The sequence below is a fragment of the Setaria italica genome, chromosome VI (assembly GCF_000263155.2).
Source record: "Setaria italica strain Yugu1 chromosome VI, Setaria_italica_v2.0, whole genome shotgun sequence".
Lineage (NCBI taxonomy): Eukaryota > Viridiplantae > Streptophyta > Magnoliopsida > Poales > Poaceae > Setaria > Setaria italica.
Window position 1 is genome coordinate 34,037,535 of NC_028455.1, and position 18,115 is coordinate 34,055,649.

The 18,115-nt window shown below is 43.3% G+C and overlaps 1 protein-coding gene and 1 pseudogene across 1 annotated transcript; both read right to left on the minus strand.

Annotated features, from left to right (window-relative positions):
• Nucleotides 1-4,709: 4,709 nt before the first annotated feature.
• Nucleotides 4,710-6,421, minus strand: LOC101769669 (annotated as a pseudogene).
• Nucleotides 6,422-7,423: 1,002 nt separating this feature from the next.
• LOC101773567 (ADP-ribosylation factor GTPase-activating protein AGD3) lies at nt 7,424-17,699 on the minus strand. The gene is made up of 19 exons (XM_004973972.2): nt 17,306-17,699; nt 15,849-15,925; nt 15,654-15,754; nt 15,335-15,405; nt 14,716-14,778; nt 14,578-14,622; nt 14,184-14,249; nt 14,044-14,091; nt 13,849-13,944; nt 13,725-13,766; nt 12,782-12,997; nt 12,569-12,700; nt 12,233-12,454; nt 12,060-12,146; nt 11,651-11,986; nt 10,152-10,294; nt 9,962-10,055; nt 8,184-8,680; nt 7,424-7,988 (listed from the first exon to the last, which is right to left on the minus strand). The coding sequence occupies exons 1-19, from the start codon at nt 17,348-17,350 to the stop codon at nt 7,877-7,879; spliced, it is 2,493 nt and encodes an 830-aa protein (XP_004974029.1). The 5' UTR covers nt 17,351-17,699; the 3' UTR covers nt 7,424-7,876.
• Nucleotides 17,700-18,115: the final 416 nt, after the last annotated feature.

Here is an 18,115-nt window from a genome sequence, read left to right on the forward strand (position 1 = left end):
TAAGCCATCCCAAGATTTTGTCTTGGATCTGAACCATTTCGGTTCGGCTGCAGCTGCTGACAGTGATGGGCCGATCAACATGCATTACTAGATAACTCACTTACAGTACCGGTCGGAATCCGCTAGTAACCTTTTACTATCGGGCACACGATCGATACTGTTTGTTCGGTACTAAATGTCAAGTCGTTTAGTATTAGCTAAACCGGTAGTACCACCGATAGGTGGTAAACGGCTTTGTGCAAAAAAAAAGAAAAAAATTGACGAACAACCATAAGTTACGCGAATTTCACACGTAATATGCACGTCCGCGATCCATAGGATTCAAACTCACAACCTAAAGCCTCACGTGAACTAGATATGTTTTCCTTTTAAAGTAACCCATAGAGAGGTCTTTAGTACCGGACAATAACACCGCCCGGTACTAAACATTGACTAAATGATATTTCACGGGGTACTGGTGTTATTACTGATACTAAATGGTCCAGATTTTTTCTAAATACCGGATCATAATGGTGACATACTAGCTAGTGTTTCGATCTGGTACTAAACTAAAAGGATTTCGAGGGCCGAAAATTTAGATTCGGTAGCGTTAGTATCGGACCAAAACTGTCCGGCGCTGACACGTTGAACGAATACGTTTTCCTGCAGTGATGATTCATGTATCTTGACGAGCGCTCGTTGGCCAACTTTACGGTCCACCAGATCGAGGAGGAGGAGGGCCATAACGTCACACTTGTACTTGGGCCTGAGTGGACCTTGGAGATAGCCCAACGTCCATGGGCTCCATTTAATGCCCAATGAGCAAATCTGATGGAGTAGCCCAATGAGGCTGGGCTGCTGGGGCTGTCGTCCGAGAGTGCCGAGCCGTGAACGTGCAGCAAGGGGTTGGGATGCTCCAGGCGAAAGCTCTCGCCAGCCTTCATGCTAGTGGAGATGATGATGGCGCCCTAGGGTGTCGTTTTCCCCGTTGGGGGTGTCACGTTGGAGCTTCAATCCTGCTGCACGGGGTTTTTCTAGGTGAAAACGCTATCTAGATCCTAGACGAGCGACGGTGGCGTCATTGATGTCGTGCTCTCCTTGGTGGTATCGTCTCTAAAGATCCAACTCGGCTTGAGGCATTGCTGGCCCATTGGTCATGGATGGTAGTAGCTAGTGGCGGCAATCCTGCCACGTGGCAAGCTAGACGGGTGTTACCGAGCCCACGTGGAGGCGATCGCAGGTTATGGTGGCAGTCAGGGATTGTCACATGGTTGTCAGATTTGGCTGCTTGTAGCTGACCGCGGTGGCTGGTGTTGCTTGGCAACGGTCAGTGTGGCGTGGGATTGCGTCGTAAGACGGCGCTTGCGGCAATGGCATTGTGAGATGACTAGGCTTGCAGTGGACTGCGGCGGGTTCCTCAGCTTGGCTGGGCCATCTGGTGCCATACATCGTCGAAAGATGGTGCAAGCGACTTCTTTGGCTCGCTGACGCGGCGGCAGAGGCTATGTGCGCGAGTGAAGCAACGAGGCGAGGCCGACGTGCGGCGGCGACTCAGTTGATTGATGGAGATCTGGGAAGAGGGGCAACATTGCTCACCACCATGACGGTGACAAAAGAAACAGATCCGTGACGTGGAGTACCTGTGGTGGGCGTGGCGAGGCTCCCGCGCGCGGTGTTTTTTCGAGGCAACGAGAGCGAGGTGGAGTCCAACTGCAGATGTGGCGAGACCCCCGCGCACTGCGAGGTAGCCTGTGAGAGGTTCGGATTCAGTGGTATCACTCTGTCAGGTGGAGTGTGGTGTTTGTAGCGGCACTTCGGCGTAGGGTCCCACATGGTGCTGACCTTCTTGGTGTGGTGCAGTTCGCTTCTATCAGGTTCCCTGTCGACACAGGGTCATGTCTGGAGGTTTCGGCGACTACATGAGGGTGAATGTTAGTGGGTGCCGCGGTAAGCTTCGTTTCTACTGCCGTTGTCGGACGGAGTCAAATCTGCTTGAGATGTGTTTGAGTTCGGTGCGTGTTGATGTCCCAATCCAACCGACCGATGTGTTGTTGAGTTGAGTTGAGTGCTATTGCGTGGTGCAACACGTGTTGATGACCCAATCCAACCTGCCGGCATTTGTTGTTGGTTTTTCATTTTGTTGTATTCGTCCAATCTGACCTTCATCTTCTATTTAATATAATCGGCAGCTCTCCTGCCTAGTTCGTTTAAAAAAATGAACCCGCTAACAACGACGACGGGTTAATATAAAGTCGTAATCTCATAGGTATCCTTGTCATGTTACTCCATTATTCATCCTTTGCCAAATTGTTAGTTCACTGATTGTTATAGTGTGATTATAGTGTGTTATCACTGATTGTTATTATGTTATATCGAAACCTACATTGTATTCTATGCATACATATTTTTTTCTCGAATACGTAAGAGAGCTCCGCATGTTTGTACTAAGAAGAATCAAATAGTTGATTTATATCAGCGCATGGCAACTGATGCACACGCAGATGCATGCAGGACCTCAAACGGCTAGCAGTATAGATGTAGACACCCACATACACGTACGCACACTCACCCCTACGAACCCATGCATGCAACCCTATCTCTATGATCACATTCGAAAGATTGAGCTGGCAAATTCTTGAGATTGATGAAGTTACCACTGGCATCTCGCTGTCGACGGATACGTCACCTACCACTGAAAGAATAGCGCCGGTTAAATCCTAAAATAAATTCAGAAAAATGCTAGCGTTAGAATAGCACCGGTTAAATCTTAAAATAAATTCAGAAAAATGCTAGCGCCAGTGCCAGGTTAAATGTAGAGTTATGCATGCATATACATGTAAATAAAACTGCATTTTATTAAATTCATTCAAAATCACCTCTAAAACCCTCGCTTTGCTTGTTGCCATGAAAGCCTCGGTTGAGGTCCCGGGCAGCGTGATGGATCGACTCCGTCTGTCCTCCGCCACCACCTCTTTCATCACCCGCTGCCTTCGCCCCACGGGCACCACGAGCATCGGCACCACGAAACATCTTCGCTTTGGCTGGCCACCGAACACTCTCCGATCTGGGAGATGAAGAGTGCGAGACTTTTGGAGTAACGGTGGTGTGCGGGTGGCTCGACGCGAGACTCCTCGGTTTCCCTCCCGCAGTAAAGAGGAAACTTAAGCCTTCTGCACACCTAAACCTCCCTTGGGGTCCCACCGCAATGCAACATACAGCACCACCGGTTGGCCCAGTAGGCCCATGAAGCTGAAACGGCAGTGTTTCCCTAAATTCAAAATTTGAATCTGCAGTCGCCACCGCCGCGGCTACCGCCGCCATCGGCTCCGTCGCCGCCGTCTCCCCATCTTCACTAGACGCACCATCCTCGAGCTCCAGCTCCGCCAACAGCATTCTTGCACCCTTCCTCCCCTTTGAACGAACATCACGCACGAGTACATCTCCAAGCGACAGGCTCGGCGAGATCCGAGGACGCGGGAGGGGGCCTCGCCATACCTTGTTGCCAGTCTTCGTGGATGCCTTGCATGACCTGCGACACATTGAGTAGAACCAAACTCCGGAGACGAATTAGCTGCTAGAGCCTCCGTTCTCTTCAGTTCATCGACCGTGAAACCTGCTCGGAAAGCATCACGCACAAACCTGGTGTCACCCCCCGACCCCGGCGACCACTTACTGTCGGCATTCCCCTCCTCATCTGAGCTTTCCTCGCCGTCCACCCTCCAGAAACGTGCGCCACTCCCTTCTCTCCTCGCCCCGGCTAGCAGGTCCGCCGGAGAGAGCACAAAAGGTGCTGAGTGCCTCCGCGTAGGGCAGAAAGCCGGCGAGCATGCTGGAGTATCTACCTGAGCTGTGGCCACCACGGGGGGAGGGCCAGGTCCGCCCGCCGGTTCACGGGCGGGGGAGCTCATCCAGCTTTCCGTCTCTGCCTATCGGCAAGCCCTGACGTTATCATGACTTTTGTCACGTCCCCAGTACAACAGCAGTTCAGTTAGATCCTTTTTCTCATTGAGATTGGCCTTTGATCCACCTTTTACTTTCCTCAAACTGAACAGTTCCATCCTGTTTCGAAGCTGTCTCAGGCCGTTGAGCTCCTCAATACCAGAGCCATCTCCAGTGTCTACAATAAATGATGTCAGTGTGCAGAGGTTGTGTAGCAGGCTAAGTTTTGGAGGCATCCGCTTCAAGCTAGTGCATCTCAGCAGATACATATGGGTGAGCTTCCTCATAGTTTGCATGCCTTCCGGTAAAACTTGTAGCCTCCAACACTCATTGAGCCTCAGTGTTTGCAAGTTGTACATCATACAAATTGTTGAATCTGGCAATCTAACTATTTCTGAACCAGAAAGATCAAGATATCTTAAATGTGTTGGATTTATGAGCTTGTGGATAATGTATGGGTCTCGGCAACGGATCGTTCTTAGTGATGTCAGTTTGAACTCCTTAAGATACGTATGCTCTGAAGATTGAGTTGATAAAGTGCGGAGAGATGATGAGCTCTTCATTAATCTGACGATCTGTTCCGATTCATGCCGTGACAACTGCATGTGGCGTACATTATTTACTGATGAAGCGTTGTGCTGAATCAACTCTTCTGTAAAAGCACACTCATCAGTGATATCTTTTGCTAAGCCATGCATTAAATCATGCATTTTACATTTAATTTCCTTGTATGGAGTGAAAGTATATCTAGAAATCTCGACATTCACGTCTTGAATAAATGACCTCCATACCAACTCATCGAAAACAAATTCACCTTTCTCTGCCAAATTTATTGATTCCTCGGCATGAATAAAATTGTTTGCCATCCACATTTCCAAATTATCCTTATCCATCTCATAGTCCTTAGGGAAAACCGCACAGAAGGCAAAGCATTGCTTCATTTCTGACGACAAATGCACGTAGCTCAATTTTAGAATGGACATCACTTCATCATTGCCACCCTTATTGCTTTCTGCAATGGCCTCCCATTCCTTGATTCGACATTTTCAACTCATCAAGCCACCCATTGTCTTCAAAGCAAGGGGTAGTCCCTTGCACCTGCTGACAATAAGTTTGCCGATCGATATGAACTCCTGTTGCTCAACTCCATTAATAAATGCTTTCTTTGAGAACAATGCCCATGAATCATCTTCACTGAGGCATGTAAGCTCATGGGGTGGAAGGGTGCCCATTATAGAGGCAACTTTTCGGCTTCCACTTGTGACAACTATCATGCTTCCCAATCCACCAATAGAAGAACACGATAGTGGCTTCAGGTCATCCTCCCACTTTCTCTGCTCTTCATTCCACACACCGTCAAGAACCAATAGGAACCTTTTCCGACCAATTACTTCCTGCAGTCGCTGTCGAAGCAGCTCCATGGTGTCAGGCAGGTCACATCTTCCATTTGAAGCCAATTGTATGATGGATCTTACAACAGCAGTGGCTTCGAAGTTTTCAGATACACAGACAGTGCCACATCTTCAACTCAAAGTGCTTCTGAACACTGTTGTCATTGTACACCATCTTTGCCAGCGTGGTCTTCCCCAAACCTCCCATTCCAATGATAGGCAACACCTGCACATTCCGCTGATCTTGCTGGTCGAGCAACAGCTTCACCACGACATCCTTGTCGTCATCTCTGCCAAAGATCTCCGTAAAGTCATCCAGTGCCGAATGTGTCTGTCGATACAGAGGTCGCGGCACATCTGGCTCTCTCTGCATCAGACCAAACTTCTGCATATCCTTCACCAGCTTGTCGATCTTGCCCAGCACGTCCTTGAGCTCCCTGCTGGCCTTATGACGGAACACGAGTCGATTCCTTGAGGAGAATTTGTCGAGTACCTTGCGGGTTATGGGTCGGTGGCTCTGGGCCTCTCGGCGCAGCGCCTCGTACTGGAAGTCGTCGAGGACGTCGTCGGCCTGGTACACGGCGGCCCTGAGCTCCCTCATCCACGCCCTGACGGCGCGGCCGGCCGCGGTCTCCGCCTCGGCCTTCGCCTCGGCGTCGGCCAGCAGGGGCTGCACGTACAGCAGCTTGAGCTCCAGGTCCCGGCGGTCGTCGTCGACGCCCCACATGGCGGTGACCTTCTGGACGAGCGCGTCGGCGGCCTTGCCGAGCACGCCGCGCACCACGGGGAGGAGCAGCGACTCAGCCATCGGCGGTGCCCTCGTTGGCAATCGGGATGGCTCTCACTCTTCTGCAAGGAACAACCGTAGTGGCAAGCGAAAGGCAGAGCTTGGGAACGGTGGAGGCGGCTTGAATCGGGAAGACCGGAAGAGAGTTCAGATCAGTACCGAGTGTCTTTCGTCGTCGACAAGGTAGAGCTAGTGCGCCTTTATTTTTTCAAAAAAAAAAAGAAAAAAAGTGTATTTTTCATCCTCAAGTATTAAAAGTGACATTCATCCCTCATATTTTATTTGGTGCAAATCAACCTCTTAATTAAATAAATATGTGCATTTATCACCCCGCTTTAGTCTAACACAGTGATTTAGTGTAATATAACTAGTTTAGCCCAGGTAATCATCTTACTAATTACTACTTAACCACGTCTAATGTTGAGTCAATCGCTATAACATTTTGGTGTGAATCGGTTTGTTAATTTTTTCTATAAATTTTTATGTGATAGGAAATTTAGCAGATTTATTTTTTTAGATTTTATATCTTCGACTCAGCATATTACATCACTAAGCAAGGATTAATCAGGTGATTATGCGGTATAAATTGCCATTAGATTGCACTAAATCATTGTTAAATTAAGGTGGATGATAAATGCACCAATTTAGTAGAGGGGTTTGATTTGCACCAAATGAAACATGAGGATAAATGTCACACTTTTGCAATGTTTGAGGGATGAAAAATATAATTTTCTAGAGTGCAAGAAAATCATAGCGAATTTATGCTGAAGGCCAGCCTGGCACGGCGCATACAGATTCTTTCATTCTGGATTAAATTAAATCTACTTAACAAAGCAACAAGACTAAGGGTGGGTCTAGGAAAGGAACATTACAAACCCAAGAAAAGCCATCTAGTGCGCCCTTTCAAAAAGAAAAAGGAAAACCTCAAGGCGAAGCTAGCAGATGCAGCGAAGTTGCAAGGCACAACAGCTGCACTACTTGAACAATATAATTTTTTGTTGAAAAAGCTCGAACAATATAATAATATCCACGTTTGGCAGCAATAATCCACGTATAATAGGTAAAACCTTAAGGCCTGCAAGTGTCATGTGAGAAAAGCGTATGGGATGAAAAATTAAATCGCCTAACTTCTGTAGGCATCGTGCAGTTTTTCTTTCTATCTTTCGTTATGTGCAACATACTCCGGGCTTCTGGTTGAGCTTCAAAAGGCTATATGTGAGCGTTTTTTAGAGGTACACTGTGAGCTTTCATAACGTTGTCTGCATAACATTAGCGCCTGTAATTGTATTATGTATCGAAGAAAAAAAAGAACTATAAAAAAGATCCATCGGACAACATAATGCAATCTATTTCGATTGAGCTGGGCACAACTGTCGTATATACTATGCACACCATAGATCACAAGATCACAACGGCACATCTCGATATGTACAATCATCTTTCATCTTAAGGGCAGCTACTTCATGATGAAAGATGACCAGATCCATTTACAAGCTTACTATTGCATCATCTGCAAACAAAGCCAAACCGTTTGCCAGATGATTAAATCAGGACCACTGATGCTAAAGAAGCAAAAAGGATAAAAATGAAAAACAAACAACGCGGCCGCCATGTTGCGGAAGCTCCATCCAGAACGACATATACATAAATTGCTCTCATGCCACAAACTTGGATTATCTGCAAGACAAGCTGGGATGCATGCGGGACTGGAGCCATGTTAGTTGAGTCAACCACACCAGGTGGGGGGCTTCGATTTACTGAAGGTGTGGTAGCAAGATTATCAACTATGGTCCTCTAACAAAATAAGAATATCTTCATCGGTTGTTCTGCAGTCGATTGCATATTGTGATGCTGTTCTACCATCTTGGTCCATGGCCTGTGAATCGGCCCCTCTGCATAGAAACAGAAAGGAAAATGAGATGTATTTGCATTTTTGCTGATTTGCTAGATCATTCCGAGTCGCTAAGCAAAACAGAGCTCTGATGGTGATTATGTAGTGTTATACTAGCAGTGGTTCGCATCAACCCTGTTGACAAAATAAACATGTTGTGCAAGATCAAATTCCTGAGTTACAGGTTCTTGCATACCTGGAGAGGAGAAGCTTAGCATGCTGATGTCTTCCTTTTAAAATGCAGTGATGAAGGGGTGTCCGACCCCTTGAATCAATCATGTTTACATTAGCGCCATACTGCAATAGTAATTCAACCATACCAACATCTGCAACACGGCATGCAAGATGAAGCAAGGAGAGACCTTCACAACTGTCCTCCATGTCATCTGTGCGTGAACTTGTGCTAGCTGGGGAAAGGGGCTCTCCCGCATAAATCTTGTCATGAGAATTGCAATCAAAAAATCTAGGACTACCACCAGGTGTTGAAGCTGGGTGCTCTAGTTGAAGTGCTTTGCCAAGAGTCAAACACGAACTAGAAGGCATATCTCCCCAAACCAAATTTACATTGGCACGTGATCTCACAATAAGACTGTATGCAGATTTCTTGTCATTTGCAGATACACTATTCCACATCTGCTGAGCTAGCTGACTCTCATCCATGCTATAGTTCTGTATGAATTCTTTGTCAACATACTGGAATATTCACACCATAAAAAAGAAAAAATGTCAGCATACCACATTGGAATATATGGCACTAAATATATGTGCGAATTGAAGATCTTCAAATAGGCCTATAATGTACACATCAAACCATGTGATAACACTAAACAGATTCTGGTTCATGCAACTCATTTTCAGATGGTTTCATGGGCATTCGATCATTGTTGATGAGCATTTGGGTAGTGCCTGAAGAAACTTGCTATGAAAGTTCAAGCATCTTGCCAAGAATGCATCCCCCTCTGTGACCACAATTGTACATCATCTCTAAATACATCATATGGTCACCAATTTCAATTGTAATAATATTTTTTTGAAATATAAAAAACATTATTGAAAGCTAGTCTTCTGACAAGCTTACGTGTATCATTTCCGCATGCTGCTCTTAATATGAAAAAAAATAATATAATCTGTTGAAGTTAGAATAGCTTAACCAAACACATTCTTGGATGGCACTTGTTTTTTGACTGACAAGAATACTGATAAAGATACCCAGAAAAATGCAGGATGAACCACTATTTTCTTACCCTTTTTTATCATTATAATGTTTACTGTCTGTAACATCACAAAGAGTAACTTAGGCAGTTTATGAATAGCATATATACAAGAGGCTCGTGATGTGGATCTACAATTATGAGGAAAAAGGAGGTGCTGCATATAGGCCAATAAAACTAAATAAACCATCCGATCAACTCTAAGCTATAGGGCCATGTTGTCTCTACAAAAATCACATCAGCATTAACATCCTTGATTCATCTTTATGAGGTCTGTAATCTGCTTCTAAAGATCATGGAATAGTTCTTTTCCATAACAGTTCAAAAAAATAAAGCACAAAAAGAGAGAGAGAAACCCAAGCATGTATGCTATCAGGTGAAATTTTCTTATCACAAGTGGTGAGGTAAGCAGAGAATTTCCTTTGTTTCATAATTCATTATGCAATGCAAGCTAATTGTGTGATCTGGGAGAAAAGGAGCTTTTTTCACCAAAAAAAAAAGGAATATGTGGATGCTGCTAAAGCCTTCTTATATGGAAAGGACTTAGATCAACAAAGGTAGGTCCAGAACTGGCAGCACATCCTAATTGGCAATGGCCATATAGAGACTAGAGTTCTCTAGGTAGTAAACCATAAGGAGTCATATTTATACAATCATTCTTATCATGGGGATCCTTGAGACAACTTAGTTTTCGACATCCCATCCATTTGCTTAAGAGGAAAGGAATACAGGCAGTTCCACAGTTACAAAATGTGGCGAGTACCTTGGCATGAATAAACTTCTCTTTGGCAGAGAAAGCATCTTTGTGTTTTGGCTTTTTAACAGAGAGGTATTGTGATGTGTCTGATCCATCAACACTGCAAAAGAAACAAGGTTGCAAGTTTGTTACTTTGAGAGCAATAGAGAAGACAGCGAACACTTCATAAAGAAATTCAAAACGTTCATAATATTACCTTAAATTATCATCAGGACGGCCGTTATTTGATGAAGGTAACATCTCTTCCCAAATATTGTTGACAAACATGTTGCCTAGTGACTGAAAGAGATTGATTACAGATGGCTCCCAAACTCTGACATCAAGTGTCAGAGATCTTACCTGAAATGAGATGCATGTATTTTAGTTATTATTCTGAATCGAAAAATATATATACCTACCCAAAAATAGCAATGTGAAAATGATACTCAGCTGTAAGAAGATAGCCCCTTAAGTAATTTAGACTTTACAAGTTTGAAAATAATTGCTTCAGATTTCAGGTTTATATTTTAAAGTTAGAGAGCAATTTCTTTGCGCATATGGGCATGTGCCCCCAAAACCCCCTGCTTAGCTGGCTGATGGATTGCTAATGGATCCTAACAGTGTGAGTTGAGCTGAGCCACCAAAAGCCCCCTTTGTCATGTGACGTGTATGACAAAAGCACTAAAGTTGGCTAACAGCAAGGGGTGGGGGGCACACCTGGCCATATGCGCATAAGAGAATTTCATTTTTATATGTAAGCATTGACTCTCCTTCCTGGGCTAAAGTACAATCACATCCATCTCTGAATACCAAAATGTGTCGCAGCTGTAGTTGTGATAGCACCACTGCACCAGAGCCAAAAATCATGTGATGCCATGCACAAACTGAAACAAGTTTTTAGACTTTAAAGATTAGTTGCATGCAGCAATCAATCTATGTGCATGACCCATCAAGATAAACAACTGTTTCTTCAGCCAAGTTTTCCAAATTTCCTTTTCAAAACATCCACCCCCCTGAACCTTTCCTATGGATCGGGAAGTCAAGGTGTTCCAACAAGTTAAGGGTTTTCTGCTGGCTTCTTTTCACGGACAGATTGAACACAAGAAACATCTTGAAAAGGAAGAATCATAGGATTGAAGGAAATAACTACAATTGTGTTTTATGTCAGGCAAATACAGAATAAACTGCCTTCCACCTTTTCTTTGGTTGCACCTTTAGTAAACACTGCTGGCAACTTCTTGGCATTCACTGGAACACGCACCAGAATTTCTGACATGTTGATTTCAGCCAAGATGAACTTCCCAAACTCCTTTTATATGGAAACGTTCATAATTGGGGCATGGCAAATTTGGAAGCAAAGGAACAATCTCATCTTCGAAAGAAATCAGCCTAGCTTGCAAGATTGGAAACAGCATTTCATTGATGAAAGTCTACTACAAGCTCATAGACTCAGTGAAGATAGAAGAGCGGCTTTCCTTAGTTGGATAGACCTCCTGTAGATTATCAGCTCTATCCTCTGGTTTTGATATTTTGGTTTTTAGTTGTGTATAGCCCTCTCCGCTCTCTCACTGCTTTGGCAGTTTGTACAGTTTCCTTTTTAGTTCTTTTGGTTTTCAATAAAATCCTACACAGCGGGGGCCTCCCTCGCTGTATTTACGTCAAAAAGATAAACAGCTGTTCTATTACAAAGGAATAACAGATAAGTTTTGCAGTTACCTTCGATATATGCACTCCAAGATTTCTGTGCACCCCAGAACACTCTATGCATAGAAGGGCACCAAGGTTTAGAGATGCCCAATCTGGTTCTGAAGCACCACAATCTGCACACATATTATTGCCATCGACTTTCCTAAGCAAGTCAATTGGTTTTTCAGGTTTCATGTTAGTTCTGTGATGATGTGTGCCTCTGACATCATGCTGCCCATTTCCAGAGTTCTTCTCCAGTACCAAATCATCGCTTATGGAAGGTTCAAATTCCACTGAACTACTAAAGGAGCTACTCTCACTGGCACTCCTATCATGGCCACTGCCCTTAGGGCTTGACATAAAACACTGAAATGGAACAGCGGAGTATTATAAATTGAATTCAAATAAATCAATCAAACCGAGGTCATCCATTACTAACCTGTTCTGGGGATTGTGAGCTCAGGAGAGAAGCAATAACACCAGTTATCTTTTCAATCCAATCCATCTGATCTACTGCACTCTCTGCCTGCATAAACACTAAATGTGTTCATTAAGTATGAAAGACTTAACCATATCCACCAAGAAAGTTTTGTTCATAATCTTGTGCTATACCTGCAGTGTGTAGACCTTTGTGGGTGAAATAATTCTGAAGCAGAACCTCAGATCTGATTGCTCTGCATCAACTTTAATGGTTGATGTCAACAAATTTACAGTATGCCGTGCAACAGACTTCTCATCATGTACAATACCATGGTAATGAGAAGAGAACAATCTACTCAACAACCCAGAACCATGTTCAGGGGGGTTAACGCCTCTTTGGATGGAACAACCGGCCTATAAGATCAAGGGAAAATGGTTGAGAAAAGGATGGGACTGAATATATCATGAATGCATAAAAGCCATTCCAACTTAATTATGTCAACACCAAATGTTACAGCGGAGACCTACAGGTGGCCTAGTAATTTGTTTGCGATAGTAGTACAACATTCCTCGACTATCAAGTACGAAGAACCTTCTTTTCCAATCGGCTCTCAAGTTTGACGATCTCTTTGAAAGGTAACCTTGACGAATGGTCTGTACCTGAAAGTAGTACATCACGATGTTAATTTTCTTTCTAAAATTGTCATACCTGTTTTTCCCCCATGGATCAGAATGTCTTACCTTGCCTCTTGTGGATGACTGCATCACTGCCTCAATCATTTTATGTGAACTCCTACCGATTGTTGGTATTCCGTCACCATTGTAACAATCATTCAAACCATTTACAGAAGACCGACTTTCTCGGTCTATCTGCCTTTTGTACTCATGCATCCTCTCTACAAGAGAAGCTTGTTCCTTGTTTGCCCTTTCCCTTGATTGCTGAGCATAAGCAAGAACCTGCAGAAGAATTTAGAAGCAGGTTAAAAGAAAAAAGTCTTTGTCGACATCATACTTTGAGTAGTTTACGTAGAAGCAAAATTGAAGAAACAATTAAAATCTCATCTTAATGAAACAGAGAATAAGTAAACAAATCTCTGTTAGAATGAGATTCCCAGACATGGCAGTATAATAAATTTTTTGTGAGCATGGCTGATTGACAAGGTAAAGGATTTGGCTCTAATGCTATGTAACATAAAAAGGAAATGCAACAAAAAGAGAGAATTAATCAATTGGGTGAGCACCAACCAATAGAGGCTTTTGTTATAGAATAGATCCATGTGATAAAATCTATTTCTACTGTTCCATGTAATTATTCCTTAAAAAAGTGTCAGTTCTTAGCTACATGGGGATGACTTAGGTCCAATAAATTTGATCGCCTGAATTTGTTATCTCATAATCAAGATCAAAATCAATATATATAAGTGACTGTGCACTCAAGAACTGGACCCATGTGAAGGTCACCGGTGCTTTGGAGCACAATGACAATGAATGGCAGATCCATCTCAGAACTTCCTGGCATACAGGTCAACTAATAAACAGGTCAAGTCTCAACTGGTGGCTTGAAAGCAGAAATGTTGGGTAGTAATATTTACATTTTAGGATTATGTAACGACTGGAACAAAGCATTCAGATGCATGATAAGCTAGCAACACTAAAGTACAAAGGGAAATGGTTCAAGTGTTACCTGATTAATATATGGCTCCATTTGATGCAATAGTTCATATCCCTGATGAATAGCAATTGATAGGATTAATCTCATTTCATGCATAAGATAGCTACACCACGAGGTAAAATATATAAGGCGGTACTTGTTTGAAATATCGAAGATGTGAGTCCATTGTCGCACTAACAGCCTCCAAAAATTCAAATCTCTTCTTTGCTTCGATGTGGGAAAGTGACGTGACCTGAGAGATTGACATGGATATGGCAAACAATGGCATGATAAGCATATAGGCACAGAGTGAGAAACTAAGGAGCAAAGTAAGGGACAATGCAGCCTATACCAGGTTGAAACGAGCTTGCTCAAATGAAGATCTAGCACTGTGGAGCTCCTAGATATTAACAGATGCAAGTTAGTTTGGGGGGGGTGACTGCCTTAACTTCTGTGTAACACTGTAAAATGTTGAACAAGAAAGATTTTTACTTCTTCGATCGCAGTTGTTATGTCTGGTCGTGTGCCTTTCTTCAATGATAGGTACTTCTCACGAATCTATGACCAAAACAACCAGTTCACAAGTTAATCGTATAGTCGCTCTTAAAAATTGAAATGTGATAACATCGCAATTATGCAACAAAGTATTGCAGAAAAATTATGAAAAAACAGCATATCAGGAGAAAAGTATGAAAACACCTAGAGTAGAACAATTCTCAACTTCAATAAGCTAACTCATTATCAATCACTAAAGAAACAGCACAGAAATCACACAGAAATATTCATGTGTGAGGAAAGAGGAAAGTCTCCCCCATTATTTTGTGACATGAAAATAAAAATAATAAATACATTACAAGCACGAAACAGCACAATAAAGATAACTTGCCTGGTCATATGCAAGGCTAGCCTTGTCAAAACGCTTATGAGCATCCTGAAAAATGTATTAAACAGGAAAGTGTGGCATTCGATTATTTTCTTTGTTATTTTTTCACAGTTTTGTGTTAATAGCAAATAATACTAGTACCTTCACATCATGCAAATCAATATCTACAAAATTCAGCAGTCTGTCATTTAGCATGTGTTCAACCTGCCAGAAAACCGAATCAGAAATTAGACCACCTAAATTAATAAAAGTTTGATATACCATGAAATGAGATAGGCTGGATTTTTGTAATAAAGGAACATCAAACATCACATGCCACTCTAAAGACAAGTATTACATGAAAATTGTATGAAAAAAGGAATATGAATCTTAATGTAGCATGATAATTCCTCGCCATTAATATCATCTAGTAACACAAAATGACGCGTCTTTTTCAATTCTGACTATGACCATATGACAACAAGGTGCAAAAATAAGCCACATTCCTATGTTGTGGCCAACTGGCCATAACATCAACCAGACTACATAAGTGAATAGGATCACATAAATCTTTAAGAAATGTGCTTTTTTTATGTTCACTGATCAAGAAATCCGAATTAGCAGGAAACAACACAAAAAGGTAGAAAGTACAACAATGCTCATGAAAAAAGACAAAAGAATCAATCTCCAGGTTAAATTGATAGGTGTCTAAATACAAAGAGAGCAATAGAATTGGCTGAAGCAGTTCACATAATCGCATTCTAAAACGGAAGTGCACTACCTGGGAGCGCAGGACTTCCTTGTATGTTCCAATTTCTCTCAAGGCAATTGTAAATTTAGTCATGACAGGTCCTGGAAAGGAAACAAACATTTGGTATGCTTAGTAGACGAACTTACGACACTAAACTCCACTCTACTCTTATGTGGTGAATGAAAAACAAGTAAAATAAGTCAGTTAACAAATGAAGGAACTTAAATACAAGGAATGGTGAAAAATACTGAAGACGACAAAGCAAATATGAAAGAAAAAAAATCTACTGCATACACAAATGGCAAATTTGTAACTGCTGTTAGAAAAATCGGGTGAAAAGGTGACTAACCACCAAAAGCAACACTAATTGGATCATTGTGGCCTCCTCCAAATGCTTCAAGTGAGCTTGCAAATGCAATATCTCCATCGTATGCTTCCCCTAGTCCTTCACTGCAACAAAAGGGTGTAACGTAGGGGAATGAATTGCAGCTCAACCATACTCCCTGTAAGAAAATACATTAATGAGCTTTGAATGGTCACTTACGTATACTTGCGGCAACCTTTATGGAACTTCAAACATCTCTCTCTCAGCAATTCAGCACCCTCCTCAAGTGACTGTATCTGTTTCCAGGGGAACAAAAAGGTGCATATCAGAGGAGGGGCAAGGTTTCATTCATGCACTAATATTAATGATTTGGAATAGAATATAAAATGCATATGTTGTTTCTCCTGCCAATGCCTACTAAATTGGGTAACATTATAAAATCTCTTTGAAGAAGCAATATTTTACACTATGCTAAACAACATATTTAGAATTCAAAACCTTGAAAATGCCATGCAAGTTCATGAACCCATTCACAAAATGGAAGACCTATTATTTCATTTAAGAAACATCAAAATGAGTAAGATAATAGTATATGAAGCAGTGTATGCCCAATTGGCAAAAACATTACAAAATTATGAGACTATATTATGGAAATAGTTCATCTAGAAAAATGGAAGCTCCACCAATAAAACCACCATGTCTAGTTAGTTCCACAAAGATTGACAAGCTAATGCAGCAATGTAATCATAAATAGATATCAACAAGAGAAAAGACACTATCTGTGAAGTGCACTATAGATTTTTTTTAAAAAAAATGCACATTTGTTTTGGTGAAGAATTCACATCAAATTTGAAACAACTCCAGAAATTGAATAAAATCGTCTCATATCTCATTGTGTCAAGTGTTAATAAAACTTCACAGTCTACGCCAAAATAAAAGATACTGCACTGAAAAATCTGAAGCAGCCACGGATGCACTTACAGTCGCAGCACTATGCACAATTAGTTGCTGATGTTGATTAAAGAAAAATCAGAAAACATTCCCTTTTCTCTAGAAATCAAACTGATTAGTAACCACTCATTTTGCTGCCCTGGAAAAACCACACAATCATTCTCCGAAGAGAAACCGACGCACTCAAACCTGACAAAGTGACAATTCAACAACATGCTACAATGCAGAAGCGCGAATGCGCAGCACACAGGCACACAGAGTGAAAACAAGAGCATACGACAACCCAGGGACGAATAATAAAACAAACCACAACCTACAATGCTTTGACCAACCGATCCGTGGAAGCCGAAGCACAAGGAAGGAATTAAGCCTTCCATGTGCAGTCTCAAAAATAAAAAATTAGATAAAGGGGGGAGGCTCTGTCTGGGCACGCGCGGCGCATCAACCATCATCCGGAGAAGAGAAGCGGCTAGCCGCAATCCAGCAGCGGCCATGTGCGGTAGCGCCAACGACGCAACCCAAAAAAAAATGATAAAATAAAAGTTGGCCGGAGCCCGGAGGCACGCAGCCGCAGGGATCAAAGCCCGCCGCCCGCCACGACAGAATCCAGGGAGCCGCTACGAATACAGGCAACGGTGGCACGCGCGGACGCCCGCGCCCTCATGTCCCCCCGTCAACCCTAGGAACCGAGATCCGGTCGGAGGATCGTGCCGTGCCACTCTCACCTGCGTCCGGAACATGGGCGAGTCATCGAGCTTGGCAAAATACATGGCTGCCGCTGCCGCTGCCACGACCACCACCAAACACCTCCGCAGCCTCGCCGCCTCCTACCTCCCCATCCGCGTCTCAACCCGCCGCCACCCCCTCGCCGCCGGCTGTGACTTTCCTCCGGCCGCCGCCGGGACCCGAGCCCGCCGCCGCGCGCAGGTAGGCAGGTAGGTAGGGGGAGAACGTGCGGCGAGGCGGTCGTCGCCGTGTTCCCGGGGAATGGCGGCGATCTGGGTGGCGGGTGGAGCGCGGGGGGGTGGGGGAATTGGTCGGGTGGCTCGCCGAGAAGGGAGGAGTGGAGAGCGAGGTGGAAATGTGGAATGCTGAAAATAACGGTGCGCTCCTCTGTCTCCTCCTCTTCGGGAGGAGAGAGAAGAGAGAGGTGGCAACTGGCGAGTTTAATTAGTCTTTGGTCCTCGCTAATTAACCAGGCTAATTACGTTTTAATTAATCATTCGGTTTCAGGACTAGTCTGTGGGGGCAGGGACTAGTATTTAGCTTACATTTTATTTATTATTTATTTATTTTATTCGTACCGCCATTTTTTTTTATGCAAGGAGCCAAGGACAAAGGAGCCGGCCGGAAAGTTTTTCTTTTCTGCCTAGAAATTTCTTTTAGTTTTCGTGAATTATGTCTAGTTAGCCACGTCACCCTGCTAAGCGAGGTAGGCCAGTGGCAGCATGACAAATGGATATGATAAAAACCCTGTTGGCAATCTGCAAATATCGTCGCTGCGTTAGGGCAAGACCAATAGAAGAGACAAGCTG

What these genes read in the sequence shown, in the direction of transcription:
- LOC101773567 (XM_004973972.2), bottom strand. Translation starts at nt 17,350, where the DNA reads ATGTATTTTGCCAAGCTCGATGACTCGCCCATGTTCCGGACGCAG. An exon ending in CTAGCCTTGCATATGACCAG is followed by an intron (nt 14,250 to 14,577) that starts GCAAGTTATCTT and finishes TTTTGGTCATAG; the next exon opens with ATTCGTGAGAAGTACCTATC. An exon ending in AGAAGTTTATTCATGCCAAG is followed by an intron (nt 8,681 to 9,961) that starts GTACTCGCCACA and finishes TGAATATTCCAG; the next exon opens with TATGTTGACAAAGAATTCAT.